Consider the following 13,237-nt stretch of genomic DNA (forward strand, 5'->3'; position numbering starts at 1 on the left):
CAAATACGTAGAAAACAATTAAAAAAAGCTTCTCCATAAATACGACCCTGCAAAATAAATTTCTGCTCGTCATTAATATTCGTAACGCACTCTTCTACAGCAATAATCTGTTCTGGTTGGGCAACAGCATAAAAGAAATATTCGACATAAATGCTGAAGATTTCGCAGGTTACTATCCTGAAGGCAGTAACCCAGGAGGTTAGAGAGCATTCAGCATTGATGGTTGAAGAAGCAGCCCAACATCTGACCTCGACAAGCACTCTTCTGCTTTTCAAGTACGAAAGAATCCATTTAATAATACTACATTAGTGCAACTCATGCGGAGTGAAACAGAGGCAGTTTTATTGTAAAATAAATGTACTACAAGCACAAAAAGTAACACTCGAAACAGGTTCATCCGCCGAGCCTTTTCACGTTTCTTCTTCTGAATGGGCCTGGTCCTCGGATGGCTTTTGCGCTACCTGTAGAAAAGATGTCAGAAAATAAAAATGAGTAATTTCTATATTAAGAAAGAACAAATTGACGGCGCGAAAAAAGACGCGTTCGCAAGCAAGGGTTAGGGCACAAGCGCACACTCTGATTGTTTATTCATGGGCGGAAACATTGAATAAAAAGTGAAAATGCAGTACCAAGAGCACACGTGCAAAAAGCTAGAATGAGATGTATGTACAGCCAGAAGCGCCTTCTCTCTACAGTACAGGGTGATGGAAGGATCACTAACGTATGCACTGACTTTCTTCGATATAGCATAAGCTTCGAGTACCAAGGGTGCTTTCATATTGCCGCTTCTTCCGATAATCGTAATCTCATCCAGTCGAGGATAAGAAGTGCTTGCACTACAATCATTGGCTAAATAGTTTTTTTCCCGCTTACTTTACATTTTGCGGACGCTCCCTAGCACTGTCATTTATACAGCGTACCGCTTGGCCTATGTAAACCTTTACGCAACTAAGTGGACTTTCGTAAACCACTACGACGGCACAATTGACGAAGGGCCTTTTCGCACAAGCCGATGTTTTTTTCCACTTATGAGGAAGCAAAGCACGGACAGCTTCTTTGGGCCCAAAAGAACAATCAGAGCTTTGTATTTACAAGCGCCTTTCTTGGCGGAATGCGACACACAGTGCACATGACGGAACCTCGGGCCGCATCACACGCTGCGTACTGCCGGTTGTTGCTGCTTTTCTTGTGCCCTTAAGCTTTTGTAACAGGAACTCAGCCACTACGGCAATGACAGAGCGGGGTACCCAGCTTGTGCAAATCTGCCGATCTGCGCACAAAAACTATACCGGATCTAGTGATCACACGACTTTTTGAGAGATGACTCCAGGCACATCACAGCAACAGCACGTTTTACCACTTCAAAATAGGCTGATTAGAACGGTAGCAAACCATTTCTTTCGCTAGTCTGAGAACGCCAGCGCACATGGTCTGCAGCGAACGAGCAGTTAATTAGTAAAAAATTGCAGCTCATCATCAGTTGTCTCATGCATAAAGGAAATTGCTCTCACATGCAAATTAAAAACATTTAATGTGTGGACTACCGTATTGTCGTGCTTCGTGTTAGTGTTATTTGTTAAAAAAATATAAAAATAATCTACGTATTTAAAAACCTTGCGAATGATGGCCTTGTCAAAAGCCTGCATGGTCATGTTCACTGTCAATACACGCTTAAAAGTTGCCAACAAGAAGTGCTACAGTCGAACCAATACAAATACCCTGCCTTTCTAAAAAACAAGTCAGTTTCATAAGAGAAGAACGTGGCCACGAGATAAATATCTAACAACGTCATGCAGTTCTCGACAGTGATCGAACCTTTGCTAACAACGGCAATTTCACCTATAATCTCGTTGCATGCTTTAGATCTTTAAGCAGTTCGTGGTCGGGAACTGAATAGAATAAATCATCAACATCAACAGAGAACCCAAGGCCGACACAACTTTTCTCTAGCAGGAAACTAATAACATTCATTTATTTCAGTATACCCTAAAGGCCCTCAATTTGGGGGCGTTACATAGGTGGTGTGCAACATCTTCAAATGAAAATAAGAAAAATATTCCAGGGAAAACAGTCAAACGGAAAACAAAAAATGACATTGAAAGAAGTTACATTGTACCGCAAAAAACTAATATTTCGCGCTACTTAACAGCTCTTTATTAGTATAGGAACCGAAAAATAAGTAAAAAAGACAAACAGCGAGGGCAGTAAAACGTGACTTGATCAGCAGTCAGGATATAAGAGCGAACTAGTTTCTGAAATTGGGCAGAGTCGAATTCCGTTGCAATAGCAGATGGCAGGTTATTCCGGTCAATTGTAGTACGTCATACGAAAGATTAAGCGTATCTTGATGTACGTCAAAAATTACACCATCTCCCACTCAAGGGAACCATGAGGGGATGCCAAGCAGCATTGGGGGCGCACACCAAGTTTCCGTTACGTTCACTCGGCGTTTCAGTTAGCGTGTGAGGTTTTTATTTAGTGTTTGCGTTATCACTACGTTGTGTTTGTGCGTTGCTTTCCATTAGCGCCGAGTGAACGAATGGCGCCGACGTTGACGTTACAACTCCTCCGAACGGGAGCGAAGCGAGAATGACGGAATCCCACCGAGAGCACGTGCTTATATACACATGAAATGTGGGAGGGAGAGGAGAGAGTGGGTTACAGGTTGTATTTGGCTGCGGCGCGGCTGCATTATGGTGGGAGGAGAGGCTGCGCCGCGGCTGCAGCGCGGGGGGGGGGGGGAGGAGAGGGACGAAGGCGACCCAACACCTGCGTAAGGAGGAGAGTGGGAGAGAGAGTAGGGGCATGCGCAGTGGAGCGAGGACGCCACTACCGACGACGGACACAGCCCTGAGCAAAAGCTGCTTCGCATCTAAGAACGCGTTTTAATTTGAACAGATGATGATGACGAGCAAGGCATGAAAAAAATCCGTCATGAAGGAACGGGTGGTGATAAAGTTTATGAAAGAGTGTGAAACGTGATTATTTCGACGAACTGACAAGCTCTGGAGTTCACCACGTTGTGTCAACTGTGTGGCGCTACTAGTTCGTGGATAGTTTGAGAAAATAAACTTCGCAACGCCTTCTTGCGAAGCTTGGGTGTCATTAGTAAAGCACTTTTGCTCTGGGTCGAGCAAGTCCAACGAGTACTCAAGCAACGTTTGGTCCAATAAATGTAGTGCATGCTACTTTCCTAACGTCGGGTGAAGCATGTTTTAGATTACGTTTGATGAGGCCAAGACAACAGTTAGCAGGTGCTAGAATGGTTTCAATATGTATTTTCCATGTAATATCGTTGCAGAACCCAAGTCCTTGTTATTTATAAATGGAAGCAAGATGAACGTTATTGTTGTTTATTACGTAGAAAGTTTGAAGTCTAGAAGTTAGATGAGTGAAAGACATAAATTGGAGATTCAGTGGCATCAGCCAAGTTTCGAGCCAAATCCTTACAGAGTTCAGGTCAGTGTGAAGAGCCCCTTCATCAATTACACAAGAAACATTACGCTAAATTACACCGTCATCTGCAAAAAGTCTGATTCTGGATGAAACACTGCCTGGTAAATCGTTAATAAAAACAAGAAACACTAGTGAACCAAGCACGCTTCCTTGTGGTACACCTGACCTCACTTGGCCACAAGAAATCAGCTCACTTCACTTGGCCGTCATTGGAATTCCTCATTGGAAAGAGGTCGTTTATAGTAAGTCCATTTAAGTCACAAAAAAAAGAAACTTGCTATCACTGAACTGCCAGGTGTCCGCTTCACAAACAATGATGCGAATATTAGTAACAACCTTGTGCGTCTTGGCTGTAAAGAAGACACTGAGGGAATTTCGCTCAGTTTTTTTATGCGCTTGGCCAAGTCCATTATGTTGATCTGAGGGCACAAATCCTAAAAATGGCGCTTGACTTGCGACGCACACACCATGGCAACACGGAAGTTCTTGTCGATTGCCTGGGTAGGCTTTCTTTTGAGTACCTTTACAGGCAGCTCTGCGAAGCCGCCATCCTTGTCAGCCTGAAGTAGCCACAAATTATTTTGCTTGAAGTAGTGTTGTACATGGCGTCACTAGAGATACCAGCGGATTGCTTGTGGACCTTCTTGAACGTACAGTCGTGGCCTTCAAGAAGGCACATTTCTTCGTTTTCCCGTGCGGCTATCTGGCGATTGAAGGCTTTACACGTGCAGCAGAACCTTCAGCGGATAAGAAAACTTGGGGCCTTTCTCCAAAATAGAGGTCACGCTGTCGCTAAGAGCAGTGGCACCAAGAAGACCTCCGCTTTTGCTTTCCTTGGTGTTACCTCTTGGCGCCTCCTTCAAAGCAGCGCTAAGAATTCTCGTCCACCAATGTTCGGTCATCTGTGCCGCTATTCGGCGTAAAACGTGCAGATTATCCTGTGCGCAGTCCATTTGGGATTTTCTTCATGGCAGAGCACCTTCAGCGAGTGCTAGTAAAGCCTAATTGGCGTCGCAACTCCAATTTAATGATCTTGGCAACATGTCTAGAATGGCCAAGTGAAGGTGAGATGCATCTGAACAGTGCTTGAACTTCCGGTGGTACAAGTCCTTGCCGAAGGCTATAAATCTGGCTCGACACGTGGAAGGGACGATGAGGGAAACCAGGTGATCCTTCTTGGAAGCAAAGGCTCCACATGAAGACACAAAAGACGGGCCGGATGTAGAAGACGTACTATCGCGCTCAGTATGAGCTACATCATGCGAGCGCGTCGCCGAGCCCTCTGCAAGGTTGTACAGTGGCGCCGATGATGGCATATTTTCGAGTTATCGGGAGAGTATGGCTGCTCGTGCGAGTGCGCATCACCCCCACTTGACTGCTTTCATCTTCTAAGTTATCCTTTCCGAAGCTATCACCAAAGAGCAAAACGAGGGCGAGGGTGAAAGCCGGTGGAGGCGATGCGCGCTCGTAGGGACAGCCATACTCTCTCCCGATAACCCGAAAATATGCCATAATCGGCGCCTCTGTACAACCTGGCAGAGCGCTCGGCCACGCGCTCGCGTGGTGTAGCTCATACTGAGCGCGATAGTACTCTCCAGCAGAACTCGCTGTCGGCCTAGTGTGTCATGCATATTTGAGAGAAAAAGGCCGCGCGAAAAAAAGACAGTGCCACAGTGCACAGTAGCGTAGCTCCTCGCCGCATCGCGTGCGGCATTGTGATAAGCTTTTACGGTGCAAGCTCTACTACGCCATGTCTTCCAAGGTCATTCATCGCGTCGCAATCAGCCCAAGGCCGAGCTTCATTCCCCTCTGTTCTTTGCTGGCAGCCACCAGAGGCGCCACAACGTCAAGGTAAAACCCAGTTTCTTCGTGGCTGTCATCGGCAAAGATTTGGTAGATTTTTTATTCTGACACAGGAAATTTACGCCACATTCCAGCTATCTTCCTACGAGGCAAGAAGCTGAGGTTAGGCAAATTACGAAGACTAGCTCACGGATACACAAAAGCACGAAAGAATCACGCAATCTTTCCTCGTGACATTTGATAAGGCAGGATGGCACCACCAGCGTTCACGTCCGCTCATTCAAAGTAGAATCGATGTTCCGTCACGGTACATAGGGACACATGTGTCCCAAGTCAGTTTTTCGCCACATAATGTACGATAGGTGCTCATTTAACCACTGCTTTTGCTGTCGCGGTTATTATGAAGCATATAGAAACTACTACTCTGAGTTTCTTACTGATAGCAAAGCGCAAGTTAAAAATACTGCAATTACCTTGTCGGGCGAAAAACGCACTGCCCTCCGGTGTCACAAACGGTGCTTCTAGTGGGATTTGTAAGACAGTAATGCCGACCAAAACATAATGTTCTGCTAAAGCCAGCTTAAACGAGTCGAATGTGCAAGTTATACGCTCATTGACGAAGCAGGTTTTTAGACACACCTGATTTAGTCACGGGCACATATGTGTCTCATGTACCTGAAAGGGTTAATTGATCATTTCACTCTTTGCTTCGATACGCTACGTTCGTCATAACAGCAAATATTATAGCGTATTCAAGGCGGGACCAAACGAGCGAAACAACAACACACACAGGCCGCAAACATTTAATGGTAAAGCTTATTTTAAGGATCAGCAGTATATATAGCTAACGCTGGATGCATCACAGAACACGTGCTCATTTATACAAACTTAGAAAAGAAACAAAAAGAAACAGGGAAAGAAAACTAGGACAAGTTGATTCCTTACAAATGCTTCCGTCATACACAGAAATGTCATGTCCATTGCTGACAATGGGGGCGATCGGAGATCTGTGTTCTGCGCCGTTCGTTGTGCTCCCGTTCTGGCGGCGCACGCGATTGGCCGAAGCCGGAGGAACCACGTGACTCTTAGGGGCGTAGCCATTTCTTTTTTTTTTTTTTTGCTCGAACTTTTATTTTTTGGTGACGTCATACCTCGTCATAACGAGTGGGGCGATCGGAGATCTATGTTCTGCGCTGTTCATTCTGTACCCGTTCTGCTGGTGCACGCGATTGGCCGAAGCCCGAGAAACAACGTCTCTGAGGGGTGTAGCCATTTCTTTTTTTTTCTTGATCTTTTCTTTTTTGGTGACATTATACCGCGTCATAACGAGCATGTCGTCTGCTACAAACGAACGGAGCGCGAAACCGTTTGCACGCGTTCTCTCGAGCGAACAAGCGGCTTCGCACAGCATGGATTTGCCGCAACAGCTGATTTTGAGAAAATGGCGCTTGCGACGGGGGCCTCTCTTGCTGCGTTTCTCGAAGCAGAGGCAGAGCGGTTAGAGGTGCGAGATACGTTTGAAGATATGAGCGAGTGTGGCGCCACTTTCGGTGCTCGAAACGAACAGTGCGAACGAAACGAACGGGCCTGCCACTAGGTTGTGTCTTACGCGCAGGGACTTTTTCGTTCAAAAGTGCTACCAGCTACTGCCACATGTCGTCCCGGTCCTCAATCGCGAACGATGGCCCCAGCGGGCACGACGGCGTCGCGATCTGTGGGTGCAGCTTCATAAAAGCCAGCAGAAGGTCCCTTTGATGATCCGATACCCGGGGGCCAAGCAGACGTTGCGGGGACGACATTTAGAAAAACTGCGCCAACCGCTACTTTTCTCCCTTTCTTTCGCGTGCGTGACACCCCTTGCGACCACGTTAAAAAAACTAACACTAATGAATATCGATACTCAAACCTATTGCTGTTTCAGAAATTGTTTGAGCTTGAGAAGAAAAAAACAATATCTTTTCGTATAGCAACTGTATTTATTAAACGGCGAGAAACACCTCGTTTTGAAGTATACGGTCCCCTTGCCGAGGAAAAATGATGCGCGTCCACTTCGGGAAAGCTCGCCGCTTGACGAATGGCTGTCTTCTTCCTCTCGGCGAGAGAGAGCTGCGGACCGCCCACTTTTGTGACGTAACACCGCCAGAACAAACACGGAACGAAGAGAAATCTCCGATCTCCCCCAATGTGATGGAACGTTTGCTGATGCATGCGCTGTCACAAATTTCATTGAAATGAGCTTCGATTACTATGGCGGCAGCCTTACAATGCTCATCATACGCGAAAAGTGGCCGCTGCTATCGGCATTAACACGATTGATGCTAAAAATCAACATCAAATGGTGACGCCAATATTCGCAAAATTTTGTGGCGTCATTATGACCTCCTCATGGCGTCACTATGACTTCATCACAGGACATCGTCGGTTTGCCAAATGTAGGCCGGAGCTCGGCGCCACAATCACATGAGGCGCCGAAAGCTTCTTGGGGGGGGGGGGGCATCAATACACGTGACTGAGAAGAAAACAAAGATGGCTTTCGATTCACCTGAGGCCAATCCATAAGTGACCGTGTGTGTGACTGCTCAGCCTCATCTTCTCGTCAGTGCTCTGCCCCAGAATTACTGCTTTACTCCCGAGGCGTCGGCATGCGCACTTATTTGAGTGAGTCGTAAGGAGACCGTCAAGTTGCTCCTTGCTAACTTTGTTCGTGTGTTAGCGTATCCCGTCGCTCAGGCGTGTTTTGCACTGTCACGAACGAGCGCTGAAATATACGTATGCACCACAGCTTCTAGACGAACGTAGGAAATCACGACGCCAGCCGTTCCCTCAGCGAGCGCGCGCAACGCAAAAACATCGTGAAAGAACAGATGATGCAAAGCTGAGAGAAGCTTCTGGAAGCCGGGAGCGAGCAGATATTAGCGTACAGTGACGGGGAGTCGGTAGTTGGCCCAGAGGTGGTGAAGAAGTTATGTTGAGTGTGGTTCGGCCGGCCAAAGATCGTCGATCTGCAAGAATCGGGTGACGACTCCGTGTGAGCAGTGAAAGGTTGCATGAGTGTTTCCTGGAGGACAAACTTTCGGGGCCGACGACGGAAGGTAACAACGATCAGAGCTGCAGTTTGCGTGTGTGTTTCCTGAAAGAGAGGCATTCAAGATACGTTCCAAGAATTGTGAACTGGATACGTATGGCGAATATTCAAGACTATAAGTGTTCTTGAATAGTTTGTAATGCATGAGATTGCATTTGTAGCTCCCGATCGGTTTGCTCTGTTCCCGTTGTTTGAAACACCATCTAAGTTATATTGTGAGTTGTAATTGATACTAGCCGAGCGTGCATGCTTGTGTGATGCTTGTACTGCCTTAACTGAGAATATATTTTGTCTGTGTTATCAACTCTAGGCTCTGACTCGCTCTACGGACCACTTCCGCTGTTCGCTGGCGCACTAAAAAGACCTACTCTAAATTGTCCGCGCTTTCTTGGTGCATTGCGGAGGGCCGATACGTCAGCCCTTGGAATCTGCCCGGCGATTGCTTCACCATTAACGGGATCAGTGATACACACGTCGCGGGCTCCTGGTGTCATGCGGCAGACGACACCTTAATGGCACGTCACGCATTTTTCTGTGTGCCTCTTATGGCGTACTGGTCTTTCCTTGGGCTCTGGCTTGGTTTTTAAATGCGAAGCATTTCTTAGCGAACCAAAAGCACTTAGAACGTTTCTATCTATCTATCTATCTATCTATCTATCTATCTATCTATCTATCTATCTATCTATCTATCTATCTATCTATCTATCTATCTATCTATCTATCTATCTATCTATCTATCTATCTATCTATCTATCTATCTATCTATCTATCTAGCGCACCGAGGATTTCTCCCGAGGGAGGGTTGAAGGGAGAGGGTAGTTTGCATATTACCCGATTTCCTTGCTGCGACCGGACGAATGCAACAACCAATAATTAAGAATAACTTCAATGCTATAAATCTGAAAGTGCATCGTAAATATAGATTATGAACTTTGTGGTATTGAGTATAAACAGTATATGTACTATCGCGCTCAGTATGAGCTACACCACGCGAGCGCGGGGCCGTGTGCGCTGCAAGCTTGTACAGTGGCGCCTATCATGGCATATTTTCGAGTTATCGGGAGAGGGTTTGGCTGTTCTTGCGAATGCACATCGCCCCCATTTCTTTCACGCTCGCCCTCATTTGATCCTTTGGTGATATCAGCTTCGAAAATGATAACTGCCACCGTGTCCTGAAGACGAAATTTTGTGCTCGGCAAGTCGAGCTTCACAAAACACGTGATATCTATCCTTGCTCTTTTTGCTTCCTTCATTTTATTCAATTGGGAATTCTAGGCTGATGCGCCGCTTACCGTATTACGTGAAGGTGGCTGTGTGTAGCGTGCACTGTGAGATACTGAATGTTCTTCACATTAGAAAATGTCCCGAGTGCCTAACAGTGAGCGCCTGCGGGTAGTTGAGCTGTCCCAGAAGCAGTATACACAACGCCAAATAGCAGGGATGACGGGGAGGTCTAATAAGACCGTAAATCGCATCATCCAAGCTTATAGGAAAGAAGGCCGCATCAGCGATGCTCCACATAGGCGGCACCCTCGTGCAACGACTGCTGCTCAGGACGCCGACATCCTCGACGCCGCGAAGGCAAGCCCCTTCAGTACTGCCAGAGAGATCGGTGCGGCCGCTGGAGTGTCTGCAAGCGCGTCGACAATAAAACGGCGGCTAGCGGAAGGCAAACTCAAGAGCCACGTTGCGGCCCAGAAGCCGCGCCTCTCCTTGTCAAACAAGACGGCGCGTCTTAACTTCGCAACAGAACACGTATCCTGGACCACGGCCAACTGGAAAACAGTACTTTTCTCTGACGAATCTACGTTCACAACACGCTGGGACCAAAGGCAACGTGTGTGGCGCCCTGTCAATTCCCGCTACGACCCCCTCTACGTGCAAGAAGTAGCATCGAGCGGACGCACGGCTGTTAATGTTTGGGGCGCCGTGTCCCGTGATGGGCTTGGCGTTTTGCACCGCATGGAGGGACCGCTGACATCGGCAAGGTATTGCGACATCCTCGATTACGTCATGATACCTTACGCGTTGGACGGGCCTTTTCCTGACGGGGACTTCCTGTTCCAGCAAGACCTGTCACCTGTCAACACTGCAAATGTTGTTGAAGAGCTCTTCAACATGCGAGGGGTGCGGTGCCTCAGGTGGGTACCCAAAGGGGCAGAGCTCAACATCATTGAGGCCGTATGGGGCAGAAAGAAGGTCAGTCTGTGCAAAAGAGGATTACACAGTTCATCCGCCGATCAGCTATGGAGCGCTGTCGAAGAAGAATGGATGCGCCTCCTACATGAACGCAGTTTCGTTGACAATCTGTACGCGTCACTACAGTCCAGAATGCAGGATGTGATTGCCGTGCAAGGGGCCATGACCCACTACGAAGGCATGGCGACCGCCTCATCTACTTTCCTGTCCCGTCACTCGAGTTCTTGCAGCTTAATATTAGGCAGTTTTAGAATAGCATACGCTAAGTTAGCGTTTACGGCCCGCCATTTCCGTCACTTAACGGGAGCCCGCAAGCGGTTAGCGTACGACGCATGCGCAGTTGCGCGAAATGCCAACGCAAAGCTTTGCGTACGCTATTCTAAAACTGCCTATTATCAGCGCTGACGCGCCATCGGTTCAGCAGCAGCCGGTCAGCACTACGAGAAATTGACTTTTCTTTGCCATTTCAAGCTACACTTAATGGATATTACGCAAAAATAAAAAACAAAAAGCAGCGCAGCATTTGTTTTCGCTTAAATATCAGTTACCTTTTTTTATTCAGGCAGCGTTATGCTCTCTTTTGATGACCACACAATTATTTTGGAAAGCCAGGTAAGTTTATTATTCGAGAACACTGCACACGGTCTCACGTTGACGTATCCATGAAAAGCACTTCCTGCCTCCCCCTTTCCTTGGCGAAATGACTGGAGAGTGGTTTATGTTCAGAACTAGTGTTGGTCGATTCCACGAAAGATCGAAAAAGGGTGTATATTTGATGTTTCCGATTTTCCTGATAATTTTGTATGTTGTGCACATATGACTGCACAGAACGAAATCGCAGTTCGTTTTCAAATAAAAATTTTTTTTCAACACAGGAAAATTCGACAAGTGTCGCCGGTTGACGACGACCATTTTACGAAGAGTGCGTTTTCGTAAATTCGCAATCATGCTGGCGGCCACTGAAGCTATATATTACAAGTATCTTTCTTTTTGGCGGAAGTAGAAGTAAAGAGGAAATAGCTCTTATCATTTCATGGAATTCTGAGTAAATTATGTATTTTTAAAAATTCACGAAAAACGCTGCGTTTTTGAAAATCAGTCAAATTTGGGACGCTATGGCTACTTCTGTGAACATCTTAGCTTGTTCATATTTGCAGTATGAATAGGCCTTTATGTGAATAATGAACCTCTGCATTTGTATTTCTCTAATAATTTTCAAAGTAGTAAATTTTCATGCTCGAAACACCAAAAAGAGAAAAGTGCTCCTCCATTCAAAAATCTATAATAAAAAAAACCCAATCTCAATTTTGTTCAAAGTCCCCCAAAATGTTCTCAAAGGACTGCAGAATGATATTATGAAAAAACATGGTGCATCATTTTTATTACAACAAAAGCAGAAAATGTCAAACATTGTGTTTCCAGAGCGTGGTGGCTACTGCGCAAAGGACATCTCTAGTAACAAGAAAATACAGCAACACGTCTTTTTTTCTTTTCTGAGCTTCGCTAAACAACAGTAATGATCTATGGTCGGAAATTGGGAACTGTTTTGTAAAGAAAAAGACCGTTCCAATTAAATGCATTCGCGTGGTTTGCGACTTCACGCCAGTGTTAGACATCCCTCAGTCCATAGTATGCACTTTCAGTTGTAGCCTCCTTTTCTTTCATCTATTTCAGTTGAGTATAATTCATATCTTGAGTGCTAAAGAACGCATTCCCTCCATGCATCTCTTATGATGATGTGCTGTGCCAGAATTGAGAGATTGGTATAAAAGCCAAGGTCTCTTCATGAATGGAAATGAATTTCTGGAGAGCGGAAGCCAAGACGTGTGGTTTTTGTTGGCACAAATGTGTACGTTGTCAAACCTTATGTGATCAATGCAGAGTTTAAAAAGAATCGATTACGTGAAGATCGGTGGCAGCAGTTCTGGCCACGGACAAAACACGTTTTGTTTGCATTGCATCTGCTTTGTTTTGCATATCCTTCTTTCTCTTGAAGGAGTGCTGGCAGATCTGGTTTCCCTCTTAAATTGAGCGCGCATCCTGCTTCATGACCCTCCGCAAAAGAGTCTCGATCCGATATCTTCTACGTAACGAAAATTCTGCTGCAGCGGAATTTTCTTTTTGTGCACCATGAGCCAGTCCGTACAAAATCTCGGCCATGGCTATAACGCCTACCCATAGCCACCTTCAGAGCGTAGGATAGTGATCGCATCAAAGTGAAGCACAATTTGGATGCTTAACTTCTATCTCAGGTGGTGTTTGGCTGACTGGCACAGCCGTACTCGTTGCTGTCGTCTGCTCAGGCGGGCGTCCATCGCGCCGCCCTTTGCACCTGTCCGCTTAACGCATGCTACTCCGTTTACACGAGTGCTTGTAGCGCGGGCCACACGATCCGCACGGTGCGGATCCAGAGACCGGGCGGGAGAGCGACGAGCGGTGAAAAATGTATCGTGTAACCAACGCAATCGACACCCCAGCTTTTTCTCGTGCATAGTGACAAAGCCTGGCAAACAATGTGTGGCTGCTGTGCTTAGGTTGCACTGCGGTACTCGCCGTTCACCACTGCCGCCATTTTGCGATTTCTCATATTCTTACAATGCATGATCGAATCAGCTACACATATTTCGCGTTTAGCTTCGTTACTTTTATATAAGTGCATTTACTAAAAAAAAATTATCCAGAGGAATGAAAATG

General features: G+C 46.3%; 1 protein-coding gene across 1 annotated transcript in view; it reads right to left on the bottom strand.

Moving 5' to 3' along the window:
• Positions 1-359: 359 nt before the first annotated feature.
• The window catches only part of LOC119390684 (protein obstructor-E), a 70,368-nt gene continuing 57,490 nt past the window's right edge, over positions 360-13,237 (bottom strand). The window contains exon 4 of the mRNA XM_037658373.2: positions 360-461. Within this exon, the coding sequence (XP_037514301.1) occupies positions 411-461 (51 nt within the window). The 3' untranslated portion in view covers positions 360-410. The remainder of the gene's footprint in view (positions 462-13,237) is intronic.

The sequence above is a fragment of the Rhipicephalus sanguineus genome, chromosome 1 (genome assembly GCF_013339695.2).
Source record: "Rhipicephalus sanguineus isolate Rsan-2018 chromosome 1, BIME_Rsan_1.4, whole genome shotgun sequence".
In the NCBI taxonomy this organism is placed as follows: domain Eukaryota; kingdom Metazoa; phylum Arthropoda; class Arachnida; order Ixodida; family Ixodidae; genus Rhipicephalus; species Rhipicephalus sanguineus.